General features: G+C 38.5%; 1 protein-coding gene across 1 annotated transcript in view; it reads left to right on the forward strand.

Moving 5' to 3' along the window:
- Grm7 (glutamate metabotropic receptor 7) overlaps nt 1–15,498 on the forward strand; it is an 837,060-nt gene that overhangs the window by 276,573 nt on the left and 544,989 nt on the right. Inside the window, exon 2 of the mRNA XM_059258312.1 lies at nt 7,138–7,354. Coding sequence (XP_059114295.1) covers nt 7,138–7,354 — 217 coding nt within the window. The remainder of the gene's footprint in view (nt 1–7,137; nt 7,355–15,498) is intronic.

Here is a 15,498-nt window from a genome sequence, read left to right on the forward strand (position 1 = left end):
TATGGTGTAATTTCCTTATGTGTACTTGTGGCCTGCACTCTACTATGTGTTAGATATGGATTACTATCCTTAGTACCCAGAGTCTCTCTCTCTCTCTCTCTTCCTTTTTGTTCATTTGTTTTTTACATGGACAGTAGGAATTTGAATTCAGACCCTCTTGCTTGGCGAGCAAATGGTTTTCCTGCTGAGCTATCTTCCTAGCTCAAGTTTTAGTTCTTAAATATCACAATGAAGTGATATTAGTTGTTTAATTTTTAAAACTAGTACAAAGAAAATCTAAGAACTCCACAGAATTTTTAGCAGTTTGCCCTTGCCTCTGCAGTATAGAGCACCTCTAGCGAGCTGAGAAATTTAGGGTGAACTACTACAGCAGTAGATCATCCAGGTTAAAACTGCAACACATTTTTTGGGAAAGTTATGAATTGACCATAAAGATATATACAAAATTGACAAATATGATTTAATTCGTGCTTAAAATTGTTAAGTTTTACAGAAATATATTTTAATCTGTGGTGTTTGAGGAAATGCTTTTATAACACAGATCCCTAAGGGAAAATGGATTTCTACACAGGAAAGAGCTTGAGTCTGAAAGCATGAATTAATGCACAGTTATTTACAATGAAGGGATAGAATAAACATGTCTGTATTAGTTCATATGAAGAAATAAGCATTTTTTTTTTATACTTTTCTCTTAAAGTGAGATTCTGGAACAAAGGGAACTCTGATCCCTTGACATGATTCAAGACCCAAAGCTACTTTCATAGATAGTGTGTTAGCAATTCTAGAGAAAAGCCCTTTGACCTTGGCCTTGGCAAGGGCATGTTACTGTTTTAGAGGTTGTACTCCAAGCTCAGAGTACAAAAGCAAAAGTATGCAAATACAGTTCCTACAAACTGAAATGCTTCCAAAACAAAGAAAGAAATAAAGTGCAGAGAAAACCTAAGAGGAAGGAAGTGTATAGCGACCATGCACCCTTTAGAAAATTATATTAGTTAATCTTATGACTATGACAAAATACCTGAAAGATTTAACTTAGGAAGTCTGTTAGTTGTTTTTCTTTTGCTGTGATAAGATATCATAACAAAATCAATTCGTGGAAGAAAATGTTGATTTTAGCTTACAGCTTCAGGGAAAAAGTCTGTAATGGTGGAGGGATGCTGGCAAGGAGCTGGAGGAGGAAGCTGAGAGATAACATTTTAACCACATATACGAAGCATAGAGAGGAACTTGAAATGGAATAAAACTATACTCCTTTTTTACATTTTTTATTTTAAATTTTTTTTATTCATTTTACATACCAACCACAGATCCCCCTCTCATCCCTCCTCCCACTTACCCCACTTCCTTCCCCACAACTCATTCCCCCATCCCCTTCTCCAAAAGGGTGAGTCCTCCCATAGGGGGGACAGCAAAGCCTGGTACATTCAGTTGAGGCAGGACCAAGCCCCTTCCCCTAGCATCAAGGATGAGCAAGGTGTCCAACCATAGGTAATGAGACCCAGAAAGCCAGCTCATGCACCAGAGATAGATCCTGGCCTCACTGTGAGAGGCCCCTCAAACAGACTCAGCTACACAACCATCTCCCTTATGCAGAAGGTCTGGTCTGGTTGTGGAAGAAAATGTTGGTTCTGATCCCTTGACATGATTCAAGACCCAAAGCTACTTTCATAGATAGTGTGTTAGCAATTCTAGGTCTTATGCAGACAACCACAGCTTTAAGAGTTCATGAGTGGAGGGGTCCTGTCATATCAAGAACGCACTTTTTCAATTTGGTCATCCTTGACCATTGGATCTTAAAATCTTTCACAATGGTGCCTAATCATTAGCAGGAGGGGTGGTAATATTTGTACGAAGGCTCCTTTTATGGCTGAGAACTTGATGGACACTTATTATTTGCACTTTGACCATTTATGAGTTTCTGCCCTAACTACCATCCCATGTCCTTAGAAACTTCTCTGATGAGGTAAGTTCTGAGACCTGCAAGAATCTCTGGGTAGAGATATATGAATTTAGAGAGCACTTTGATACTATGCTTCTTTAGTAAAATAATGCTTCCTCCCTGGAGCCTGTGAGCTTACCAATCATGGTTTTGTGGCCAAATGTACAAGGCACAGGTTTTCACAGAAAGTAAATGTTTATCCTTATTAAAATCTGTGCCAGTATTACACCCATCTTGCCATACCAGTCCTTGTTGTAGCTAACAGTACATACTTTGGTAAGACGGTTGATAACTTTTATCCCTCTCAGAAGCCTGGCTAGTACTTTCTTGTATTCTGAAAGTTAGGCAGCAGAGAAGAAGCTTCTGCATCAACACCAACTTTATTTTTCCTATGTCCTATGAACAAAGTGAGTGCTATCTTTAATACCAGGGTCTTGCCATTAAATTCATATGGACTACTAAACAATGGCAATAGGCTGTATTGTTTAGAGGATTTCAGGGCACGTCTGACAAATAAGTCATAGAGTGTCCTAGTTATTTTTCTATTGCCATGACCAAAACAAACAAACAAAATAAAAAAGTATGATAAATGCAACTTACAGAAGAAGGTGTTTTTAATAGGGGCTTACAGTTTAAAAGGATGAGTACATGACCATCACGGCAGGCAGCATGGCAGGAGGCAGGCTGGCACAGCACTGCAAAGACAAAGGCACTAAAGAGATTTAACAAGACATTACTAGAGAGCCAGGGATTGAAATATCATGTGTTTGTAGTTGTCATTCTCTGCATTTTTCAGCAATATTATAACATTAATTTTCTAAAACAAAGCAAAACTCATGCCAAATTTCATTCCCTACAAGGTAGGTTGCAGTTGCTTCTAATCCTATTTTATCCTCATTAACAAAATCTTTCTTCTGTGATAGGTTCATTTTTATCAGGAGAAAAGAATAATAATAAGATACATTTTAGGTTCTGCGATTAAATATTAGAAATATCCTCAAAGCAATGACTACATAAACTTGAAAATCTGCTTGAAAGCAAGAAGTTGAGCACAAGACCTCATTGCTGTGTCATTAGTAAAATAATGCAGGATTGTGTATCACAGATTATAGAAATTTCTCTACTCTTTCATCTCTATTACTGGAATGATTATTTCTATGCAATGCATTTTGATCTCAGAAGTTAAATCCATTTGATCTTTAGTTCATTCCATATTCTAGGAATATATGCCAGGTGTTGACATAAGCAAAATATTGAAAAGGAGGTGTGCATGGTCCTGAATAGAAATTTGGGCCTTAAACCTGGAAGAGATAGACTTCAGATAGCAATAATTGAACAAAGGTAGGTGATAGTGAGGAAAGGAATCTATTTTACCAAGATTTTCATAGCTGGAATTGGTGGGTAGTTTAGAAAATGCTTTGCCATTGTGGTTCTCTGTAATTCTGATGTTTCTTCCCTGGAATGTAAATGCAAATATGAGTGGCAGACTGGGTATATCTTTATTAACTCACTTTCAGAGGTGGGAAGTGATTTGGGCAGGGACAACATCTGTGCATCATCATGAGGCTTCTACATTTCATCAAATGAAAATTAATGGCAATGTCTTGACATGCTTTGCCTTGTGTCTTTTCATTTCTAGTAAGGAAACTACTGTCAAGTCCCACTCCTCCCTCTTCCGTGTTTCTCCCTAACGCACTATCAGTGAAGATTCTCTTTCTCTAGTAGTTAAATCCTTCAAACTATAAACATATCCATAGCCCAGACTGTTAAGGTGTTTGTGTGAGCTTCACCCAGGTGCTTAAATAAGTTGTTTGAACAGTTGTCACAGAATGAGCCGCAAATTGACTTTCAGTGATGACATAGTTAACGCTGTGAGTAGAAATCCACTTAGACTCTAATAATCCACTGGCCTTCCTTTTCATGCTCATTATTAAATATTTTAGTAAAATTTTGTAAGTTAGCATAATTAAGAGTTCAGTTGTTTGCACAGTCCATTTTCAGGCTTGAGTGAGGATATTAATTTTAAAGCTCTATATTCTGAGGTCATGATTGAACTCTGCAGCTCAGTGCCTACTCCTTTTATCAAATAGGCTAATAAAAATATAGTACTATGTAGTATAATCTAGTATATGATTAGTATATGTAGGACATTGAAGAATAATTGATGGTGACTAGATGATGGATTGCCTATGAAACTCACAGAACATGATATGTATATTATATAAAGAGTTCAGCATATAATAGATGTGGTTTCTAAAGCAGTCATTATTGTAATAAATGTAAAACTGTTACCTTGCTTTAGGACACAAAGAAGAAATGTAACCTGTGCTAGAGAATTTGGGAAATCATACTGGTTATTTTTTTGTTACTTTGTTAGTGTACCTTAGTAAGAAGTAACTTTGGAGAGTAAGGATTTATTTGGAACTGGAGTTCTGAAGGGGAGTAGAATCTGTCATAATTTGAAGGCCAAGAGGCCAGTCAGGCACCCAGGTAGTCGGGTGGGAGAGAACAGGAAGTAGGGCAGGAACAAACAGGAAGTAGGGGAAGGCTATAACACTTCAAAACCCATGTCCAGTGATATACTTCCTCCCTCAGGGATCAATGTCTTAAATGTCCCAGAACCTTCCCAAACAGTGTCACCAGCTGGAGACCAAGTATTAAAAATACCTGAGCTGTGTAGGACATATCACACTCCAAAAACCACAAAAGTCAAATGTGGAGAATGGATGACATTAGTTATAGTTATATACTATCCTGCATTTTCATAATTATTCCCCAGGGCATGAAATACCCACTCTGTCCTGTCCTGGCATCATGATGAACAATGTGCATCTCTGCCTTGTGAGAAGAGTTGATGATGCAACTAACTCATTGCAGTAGAAGTATGAGCTAACAAGTGATTATGCTCTGATCCCAGGTCTTGCTGATACTCCATTTCACTCCCAGTGCCCCATGATAGCCATGTAATTTAGTTACTCGGGTAAAGTCTTCAACAGGAGACTCTGAGGCTTCCTAACATTAGTTTGTGCTTCCAGTTTAGGGCAGAGAGCCTTCTGGCCAGTGCTGAGGAGCCAACCTGCAGCGTGGGTAGGGGAGCAGAGCGAATCTGACTTCTGTCAGGCTCAGTGAGGCTAATGTTGAACTTCAAAGGTGGGGGAGACGTGATCTTTATAGCAGTAATAACCATGTTTCAAGAGATGAAAATAACTTTGAAAAACAGAAATAGCCAATATCAAATAGAAATTTCAAAACTCAGAAATTCAAAGTGAGTTTGGCTTTGGCATGTTTATGGCAAAATAGATGAATTACCAGATCAGTTTATGCAAAGATCAAATTATATTTAGATATCTGAGAAAATATGATAGAGGATTTTTCATACAAAATATTGTCAGTTCATTATTCTTGCACATAATTACTTGTAATGCTAATTATAGGTTACAACCTTTCAGAAATCAGAGAGAAAAAGTTGGTCACATTGAGAGAGGGATGGAGTGCAGTGCAGAGGTAACTCACACAGGGGCCCTAAAGTCAGGTCCTAAGCCATGTTAGTCATCAATAGCGGCTTTGTAACTTTCCTTAGTGTATTTGAGACTCTGTGTATGTGTATATGTGTGTTTGTATGTGTGTGTGCTTGTATGTTTATGTACTAGTCTGACATATAATTAATATAATATATATGTTACAGATCCTCTATTTGTAAACTTTGATTTAGCTTAGAATCAATGCATTAAAATCACCAAATCCCCAAATTAGCTCCACACCAGAAAAGAGGAGAATTTGATACCTCATGTCCTCCTGTGGTTCCCCAGTTTGGTGCTCCTAGGTACAAGCACTAGTGTCACTAAAATTTTCTCCAGTCCTGCCTGGCCCATGGTCAGGATAAATCTCTCTCACCCGCAGTCCTGCAGCCGCTCAGACCCAACCGAGTAAACTCATAGAGACTTATACTGCTTATAAACTGTATGGCCGTGGCAGGCTTCTTAATATCTAGTTCTTATATCTTAAATTAACCCATTTCTATTCATCTATAAGTTGCCACGTGGATTGTGGCTTACTGATAATTTTATATCTCGCTTCCTCTGTGTCTGGCTCAAGATTCCTGCTTTAGCTTTCCTGTTCCCAGAATTCTCTTCTTTCCTTGTCCTGCCTATACTTCCTGCCTGGCTACTGGCCAATCAGTGTTTTGTTTATTAACTAATCAGAGCAACACATTTAACATACAGAACACCCTGCAGCACACTGCAGCTCCTTACAACTAAATAGATTCAGCTCATGTAAGAGGAGCAGATACTATACTAATAGGAAAAGAAGAGACTCTTAAATCCTGTGAACTGCACACAACAGGACTTCAAGGTGCCTCCCAGCACCCAAGGAGAATGTGTGATACTGTGGAGATGATCTTCCAAGTGTGAGATCCATTAGAGTAGTGGTTCTTAAACTTCCTAATGCTGCAACTCTTCAATACAGTTCCTCATGGTGTGGTGACCCGGAACCATTAAATTATTTTATTGTTACATCCTTACTGTAATTTTGCTACTATTATAAATTATAATATAAATATCTGATATGGAGGATATGCAATATGCGACTCCCAAAGGGGTGGCAACTCACAAGCTGAGAACCACTGTACTAGAATGAAATGTTTGCACCAGGGAACTTCCTTACCTGGACTGGGGTACTACTGAGGTTTAATATAATGTTCTTCAGGGAATGAATTACCACACAGAAGTCACTTCGATGTGTTCTTGTAGGTCCTCAAGACTCTATGCTAATGCCTCATGATGTCTGTGTAGAACCATAGCCTCTGTGGTCTATGCTGGTCTCTAGATACAAGGCAATTGGGCTTCTTTTGGTATTGTACCTGTTATAGTACTTGGTGGATTAATTATGAAATTAATTATTAATTAATTAAAAGCCTATACTTTTAACAATCTGTGATGGTTACCATAGGGTTCCCTGGTGTCCTCACTACCTTTTCTTATAGAGAGAAAGTAGAACAAGAAGATACAAAAGAAAATGCCCTTCACTTCTAAGAAGGGTCTGGGTGCATCTAGATGGGCATGTAGAATGGTAACTGGGCAGAATACTCATTCAGTACACTGCTCAAGCCCTGTCTTTTGAGTGGCTTGTCCTAAGTGCACATGAGTCTGTCCCACCCTCCTGGTGTGTTCTCACATGGTGTTTTCTTGTCATTTCAGATACCTCAGATTAGTTATGCATCCACGGCTCCTGAGCTCAGTGATGATCGGCGATATGACTTCTTCTCTCGAGTGGTCCCACCTGATTCCTTTCAAGCTCAGGCCATGGTAGACATTGTAAAGGCCTTGGGCTGGAATTATGTGTCTACTCTTGCATCTGAAGGAAGCTATGGAGAGAAAGGCGTGGAGTCCTTTACACAGATTTCCAAAGAGGCAGGTAGGAAGTGATTGTATTATCAAACTTACTATACTCTTTAAACATCCCTGCTTTGAAGAGTTTTCTTGAGATATTATTAAGTGAACAGTATACATAATCACCGCCATGCCCTTGATCTTACATTCCTCCAGTCCTGTGACTGCATCTTTGAGGTCTTTATCTACAGCATGTTGTTTCTTTTGGAGAGATTTTCAAAGGTGTGAAACTGCAGCTCCTTGATACCAAGAGATGATGTGAACAGAATAAACAGTACAATGGTGCCTAAATTCTGCCTAAGAGATGTGGAGGAGAACTCCAATCTGTTTATAGACAGTGAGACAATATGGCTGCCTGTGTCCATCCATGATGTGAGTTCCTTCTCAGTCTTTCTCCTAAGTAGGAGAACTGTTTAGAATTATATGAACACCATCACAAGGCCACTTTGATTTTATAAGAGTATCTGATGCCTTTGAATGACTTGGACAAAACAAGCAAAACTTACTAAAAGATAGAATGTATTTAGGCAAACAGAGCTTAAACTTGAGATTGCTTTCAGAGAGTCAATTCTAGTTAGCAGCACTTGCAAGAGATTTATTCAAGTTTATTAAATTTGTTTAGTGGTTGGCCAATGGGCTTAACGTTTTATGTATATAATGAACTTGGGAATTCCTTTGTGTTTCTTTTTATGACACTCCCCTTTTAATGGGGTCTCTTGAAGCCCAAGCTATCTTTGAACTCACTATTTAGCTAAGGATGAACTTCTCTCCCTATTTCTGTCTTCTAAGTGTTAGAATTCTAGTTGCCTACACGCTGCCTGGTCCTATGAAGTTATGCTAAGGTAAAATAATCAATTTTGTTTATAAGAATTGTATTCAATCGAAATATAACTGACTGGTGTAGTTGGTTGACAGTGAATGAGCAGAAGGTCCATTTCATGAGGAAAGATATCATACATCTTGATGACAGAGATTTGAACAACACCCTTCACTATAGACATACTCAGTGGATGTGGCTGATAAACCTGCACATGAGGGAAGAGAGAAGCTTCTTTGAGAATCTCATATTTTTAACTCCCACCACAATCACTTGATGTAATTTTAAGTATCATTGGCCATCTGGGTCCTTCTTACTTTCTGCCTTCAGACTGAGACACTCCTATTTGTAAGTATCCCTGGCTGACTCTTATTAATCACGGACAACGGTCATCTAAAATATCATTTCTAGGTTCAGGCAGGTTTGCAAACCTCCCTTTGTTGTGTTGGCTCTGCCTGGTGTTTCTAGTTGATCATCCCACAGCACTGATCACATCCCCAAGACTCTCACTGGAAAACATGTGTCTCTCATTCACCGCTGTAACTATTGTGGTCCTAAGGGGAACAATGCCTGCCATAATTCAGTTAGAAACCTTGGAATCTGGCAGGAAATTCTAACTCTGTCCTTTTGTCAAGCTGTGATATGTAGAATTCATTAGCAGTACATTTTATGAGTCCCCAAAGAGTTACCTAATCATTGTAATGACTATTTTTATTTCTTTCCCTGTCTCTTCCAATCTTGCTTTGATCAAAATAAGGTTGACATAGAGAAATGTCTAAAGTATCTGAATGGAAATAAGTAAGTTAGACAAGGTCAAGAGAAATTGCATGTAAAATAGCTCAGAAATAAAGCCTGGCCACCATCTTGAAATATTTAATTGCTAAAAAAGGTTCCCAATTTTAACATTGAACTTTGTGTTAGATAAAGCAAAGAAAATGCTCATCATTCTTCCACAAAATCTCAGTGTTTATATGGTCACTATCGTGTTGAATATTCAGTTAAACAAAACTGCTTTTCTTGTTTTGGGATCAAGATAAATGCTTATTCTAGGACATTATAAGAGACTATATTCTGTAGGCAAGTCTCAGGGAGATAATTATATGATTGCTATTCTGGGTATCATTGGTCAGAAGCATAAAATATGATATTAAAGTTTCTTATATAATGAAAAAAGAAATGACTTTTAATATTGTATGCATGTTCCATACTATGCATTTAGCTAGCAAGGTATTGAGATGCTCAGCTCAAAAACAAGACTGTGTCTAGGACAGTCATTTCAAATATAATATTTCAGCCTGAGAACATACTCCTTGGTGACCACCTGCTGCTGCAGACATAGGGGAAGATGTGGGAGTTTTGGGTGACATGTTATGATTAGTTCTATGTGTTGTGGTATTCAGATAATGGTTATAAGTTATGTGTGCTATGTTGCCAGTGTAATTAATAACAGTAAGTTCAGTATGTGCATCATAGATACCCTGCTTCTCTGATAAATAAGGAGAGAGAAATGAGAGACAGAGGGAGAATTTATAGTTTACATGATATGGACTAAGTTTATCCACTCTGACTTAGAGGAAACATGAGGTTAAAAGTTTATATAATTGCTGTGGGGTTACTTGATTTCTTTGTGTGTACATACATTCAAAGATTGGAAGAGAATTGATTACATCAAAGAGTAACAGCCTTGTAGACAGTTGCTGTGGGATGTTCTGTACGGCAAATGTTTTGCTCTGATTGGTTAGTAAATAAAACACTGATTGGCCAGTAGTCAGGCAGGAGGAAGTATAGGCGGGACAAGGAGGAGAAGAATTCTGGGAAGTGGAAGGCTGAGCCAGAGAGTCACTGCCAGCCACCACCAGGACAAGCAGCATGTAAAGATGCCGGTAAGCCACAAGCCACGTGGCAAGGTATAGATTTATAGAAATGGATTAATTTAAGATATAAGAACAGTTAGCAAGAAGCCTGCCACGGCCATACAGTTTATAAGTAATATAAGCATCTGAGTGATTATTTTATATGTGGCTTGTGGGACTGTGGGGCTTGGTGGGACCTGGAGAGAATCTCTCCAGCTACAGACAGTTTCTAGGAGAATTCAAAGATAACTTCTTTATAATATTATTATCATATAACACAACAGAATTAACATGTTGTTAATCATACAATGTTAAGCTGATACTTGTCAACTTTTTAAAATCTAAAACAAACTGTTTGGACTAACCTTTTGGTATTTAGTAGTATTTACTGGAAACTCGTGCTTCATTTGGTATTATAAATTAAATTAGTTATTTCCAACAGAAAAAGACATTTTTATATGGAAGGGAGAAATTTCATGCAGCCTGACCAATAAAGCAAGAACTATAGGCAACCCATGACTGCTGAACGAGGGAGAATTAGTTTCCCCAGGGAAGTGCCTCCTAATTGTGATCCAGTACGAAGCGTTCATTCAGCCCTGAAATCTAAGTTACATATAAGCAACACTAAGCAGAGTCAGCAGGTTCTGTCCATATTTATGCATTTACATGTGTATAGATGTAGCCATAATAATCAATGAAAAAGAGGCAATGAACTTGAGATGGAGTGAGGGGAACAAATGGGAAGGCTTGGAGGGAGAGGATAATGGGTTGACTAAAGGGAGGACAGAGATGGGGAGTGATCATGTAACTATAGTTTAATAAAATAAAAATGTAAAAATAAAGTATCATTATTTAGAGAAATTAGAGACCTTCTTTGAATTTATCACTCTACCTGCTGAATATTCTCTGTTATGTTCTTCTTGGGGTCATAAATGCATAGCCAGTGATTTTATTTAGCTGCTTTTCAGTCTTTAGAAACTTAGACCTCGGGAACGTGGATTTGCTCACTATGGATTTTTAGCCATTTATTTATGTCTCTGTGTAGTGGATTGTGTGTGTGTGTGTGTGTGTGTGTGTGTGTGTGTGTGTGTGTGTGTGTATTCCTGTGGAGCCATCCAGTTTGTTTTTAAGACAGGTTCTTACACTACCAATTGAAGCTTTCTCTCATGAGAGGGGTACCCTCGCCAGGGATCCCCTGGGATCCTCCTGTGTCCAGTCCCCGGTGGTAGGATTACAAGCACCTGCCATCATGTTCATTTATTTACTTAAATGCTAAGTGTACAACTCAGGTCTTCATGCTTGCACAGCAGTCACTTTCCCAGCAGAGCTTTCTCTCTCTTACCCCCATGGTGGGAATTGATAGCACTGCCTAGCCATTTCCTTCCTGGGTGCAGTACTTGGGCCCATGGCCCCTGTTTCTGATCATCAGGGCCAAATCAAGCCTGTGCTCCTGTCATCCAGCTGAATTCCTGGTATGCAGAAGACATGCAACCAGTATTCACTAAGAAGAAAGGGAGGAATTGCAATTCTTCATCTTGTTCATAGGGGGAAAACAAAGGAATCACTTAGCAAGTTACAATTTTTCTTCTACATCCTCTCAAATTCATACTTATATCTCTTTGCTCTGGCTTGTTACAGGTTCTTCCTTTTGGACATTTCCATTCAAAACTAAGTGTTATGGTGTAAAAATGTTACAAAAGTCATAATTGTGAGTTTTTAAGTTTAAAATAGTTAATATCTACATTTTATGTTTTATTTAGACAGAGTCTCCCATGTAGCTCTGGCTGGCCTTGAACACCTTATTAGAAAAGGCTAGTCTCAAACTCACATAGTTTGTCTCTGGGGTGCTGAAATTAAAGGTTTATATCACAATACCTGTCCTAACTACATTTAGTATAGGACCACTAAATGCCTCACAAGGTAAGTATCTGTGTAAATATTGAAAAGTTGGTAGCCCTTTTAAATGCATCATTGTAGAAAAGAAACAATAACAACAAATTAATTCTAGATGGTAGTATTGAGGTACAAGCATCCTTTCTTTTTTATGTGGGTGCAGGGAATTTGAACTTAGATCCTCCAACTTGCACGGCATACATTCTTGCACAACATTCACCTGCTAAGCCTTCTATCTGCCCAGCCTAAGAATCCTATTGTAGACAGCAATGTATGCAGTTGTTTCTTTAATAAACACAGGATGTTCTAGTCTATGTAGGTATGCTAATGTCAAATGCTGACTATTTGCAGAAGTTTTCAGAAGGGAGCTTGCCTGTGTATCATGGTAAAGCTAACAATACCCAATATTCATGTTCCTATCCTCTCAGTAGTTTACACTCTGCTAACCAGGTATAATAACTGCAAATGAATCAAGCTTTAAGGATACAACTAGCAAGACCAATGAGAATCCCATTTTATTGACACCAGCACTGACCATAACATCAGTATCCATTTCTACCAGCAGATGTGCAATCCAGCATCAGTTAGCTACAGTCATTCAACCTCTTACTCCTTATGTCTAACAGAGCCTACAGCAGCACCAAGCCAGCCTGCTGATGGCTCTGATTCTGGCAGCCTGGCTTCATTCCCTGTCTGCCAACACTCTCATTTGGGTTCTCTAGCCTCCCCAGTGGCTCAATAAATTGTCCAACATCATTTAAATAATGTCTCTGCTTAATTTAGGCATGTTCATATTTTGTTTGTCTGCAACCTTCATTAACACAGGTAATGAGGGGCTGTCTCTCTTCTGGGTTTCTTAACATCCCACGTGTACCTCTGTCACAGAATTGCTTGCCTTTCTTCATTCCCATTTCCTCTCTCATTAGAGACAAGTTTATAGAAGATAGCATATTGTATCTGACTTGCAATATTGTTAATTCAGAATGGTGCCCAGTACAAGGTGGGATCTTCTTTTAATTTTTATTTTATTATTTTATTTATTTGCTCAGTGAGTGTGTGTGTGTGTGTCTGCATATGTGTGCACATGTGGGCATGCGAGTGTAGGGCAGAAGACAGTTTTCAGCAGTCAATTCACCATGAATTCCAGGGAGCCAATTCAGGTGGCCAGGTTGTGTGGCAAACACTTTACCCACTGAGAAATCTTTAGGGACCCAGACGGGTTTTTAACATGTCAGCAGTATCATTATGAACAAAAGGTTATATTGATGCAGTGGGACAATTTCTAATTCTGATTTTCTGAAGTGACTAATTCCTCTTTTGTGACAAACTGACTTCCTAAGAAGACAGCCCTGGAACAGGAAGCTAAACCATGTGCATTATGATCACACAGTATATATCTGAAAATCTTAATTGCAGTAAGCACTGTTTATGAATTATATTCATGACAAAAATATTCTTGGGTTTCAAAGAAAAAAAAGAAGAAAAGCAATTAATATAAACTGAGAGATGTTCCAACACAGGTCTCTGGGAGAAGGTAGATACTTACCTGATCCCAAAATGAAAGTAGAAGTTGGACAGACAATGTTGTCCAAAGATAAGCAGTAGAAGACATTCTAGGAAGAGGGAAGCATGGTTGAACTCCAAACACTATTGGCAGTGTTTGAAATGCTCAATGCTGTAAGAGGAAAACCAATGGTTTGAAAATGGTAAGACTTTGATGAATGTAATCCCAGATCTTTTACGTGCAGCATGTTTACCATTTCTGAAAATGAGCAGATATTTGAGGCCTATGCTTCAGGTTCTGGATCTAACTTCATAGGTAACTCAGTGAACCAGCAGATAGCTCCTCTGAATTTTGAAGACACCAGAATTTATTAAAAAAACTCATGTCTTTTGGTTCAGAAAATTCCTAGATATAAATCATTCTAATTGCTAAGGATGAGCTCCTCCAAGCAGTCAGACTGTTACTGTTGGCACAGGGTCAAGAAATAGATAATGACAGACTGCTACTATGACATGAGAGAAACAGACAGTGGACACACATATCTCAGCAACCCCCTCTCCATTCCCACAGACCTCACAGCACCTGAAAGCTGTAGGGTGAGGGTTGGGGAGGGGCACTGAAAAGATCTGATGGTAAAGAGGAAGTCCTCCTTTGCTGCCTGCTTGCCTCTGATGACCTCCTGATGTGTTTACTAAGAAAGGAAAGAATGTGAAATTTTCATGCGGAGAGAATAACATGGGGGGAGAAAGCAGGCTTGGTTCTAAACAGAGGAGCAGATATTCAAAGATGGAGAAGTCTGTTGAGCAGTAGAATTTCTTGGTCAATTGAGGAGGGAAGGAAGAACCCTGTGCTAACTTCCTGAAAAAGTGACTATACTTTTGTTGTAACTTCAATACCAGTAATTTTAGAATAAGGTGTTTACACTTTCTCCTCTATCTAATGAGGTTGTGTACAATCTTTAAGATCTTCAAGTCCCTATTCTCAATATTTACAAAATAAATTCATTGTAAGAGAGTCCTAGTTCTGAATTTCTGAAGGCTTGACAGAACAGATGCTAGCAAGAGATACATTTCTGCAAGAAAAAGATGCATTGGAATACCGATTTCCTTACAGACTAGAGAGAAGCATGTAGAACAACTTGTACTGATAACCAGATTTTGCAGCTAAAAGCTTCCGAGCTATAAGAATTACTTAAATGTCTAGTACCATTAGAGAAGTACAGGGCAAGCAAAATGTCCTCTACTTTGGCTTGGACTTAAGGATCTCCTTGGGAAAGTGAATTAGATACAATGGCACTTACCAACATTAGGGTTAAGAGAGAGTAGAGCATCCCCAGGGAAGACAGATTTCATTTAACATAGGTGCTTTAATCAACGCTTGAGGGTCAGAGGCTATGACAGACTGTTATTCTGGTTTCTGATTTCAGAAGCTACCCAGGATGCTATTTGACTGCAGTAGACAAGTAAGATGGAGGAGGTCTGAACTGTACCTCACAGAAAATGCAGTGGCCATTAACATAGAGACGAGAAAATGGGCACTGGAATTTGCCGACTGGCCAGTTCTATCATTTAGACAGCTCAGTCTAAGAAGCATTAAATAACATTTGATTGCTTACCATATCTGTTTACTGGCTTCATTGCTTTTCTAATTTATTTTGTATTTTGAACAACTTAATGCATGTAAATGCAGACTTTTTGAGATTTACACAAAGAGATCTATTTTCTTTTAATTTGGCCAATGAATCCCTGCTGCTAAATCTTTCAGGAGCTTATGGGAAATACTATGAAGTCCTGTGTGGGCTGTATTAGCACTCTCAAGCAAGTACAGTTCAGTGAGGACACCAACAGTGACAGTAGCTGTCCGGAAGACACACCACAGTGGCTTACTGTGAAAGATTTTGACCTCTGTGCTCTATTGCTGTTTATTCACATTGTTTGTTAATCTTAGTTGAGTGAATTAAATACCTCACACTCACTTTCAATCATCATTAGATAGTACTTTACCATTACCATAGTAATTTAGAGTTAGCATTAATTGAATCACAATTTCCATAGATCTTTTTAAGATAGCATTATAGTATTTACTCCATGGTATTAAGATTG

This window comes from Peromyscus eremicus, chromosome 3 (assembly GCF_949786415.1).
Source record: "Peromyscus eremicus chromosome 3, PerEre_H2_v1, whole genome shotgun sequence".
NCBI lineage: Eukaryota > Metazoa > Chordata > Mammalia > Rodentia > Cricetidae > Peromyscus > Peromyscus eremicus.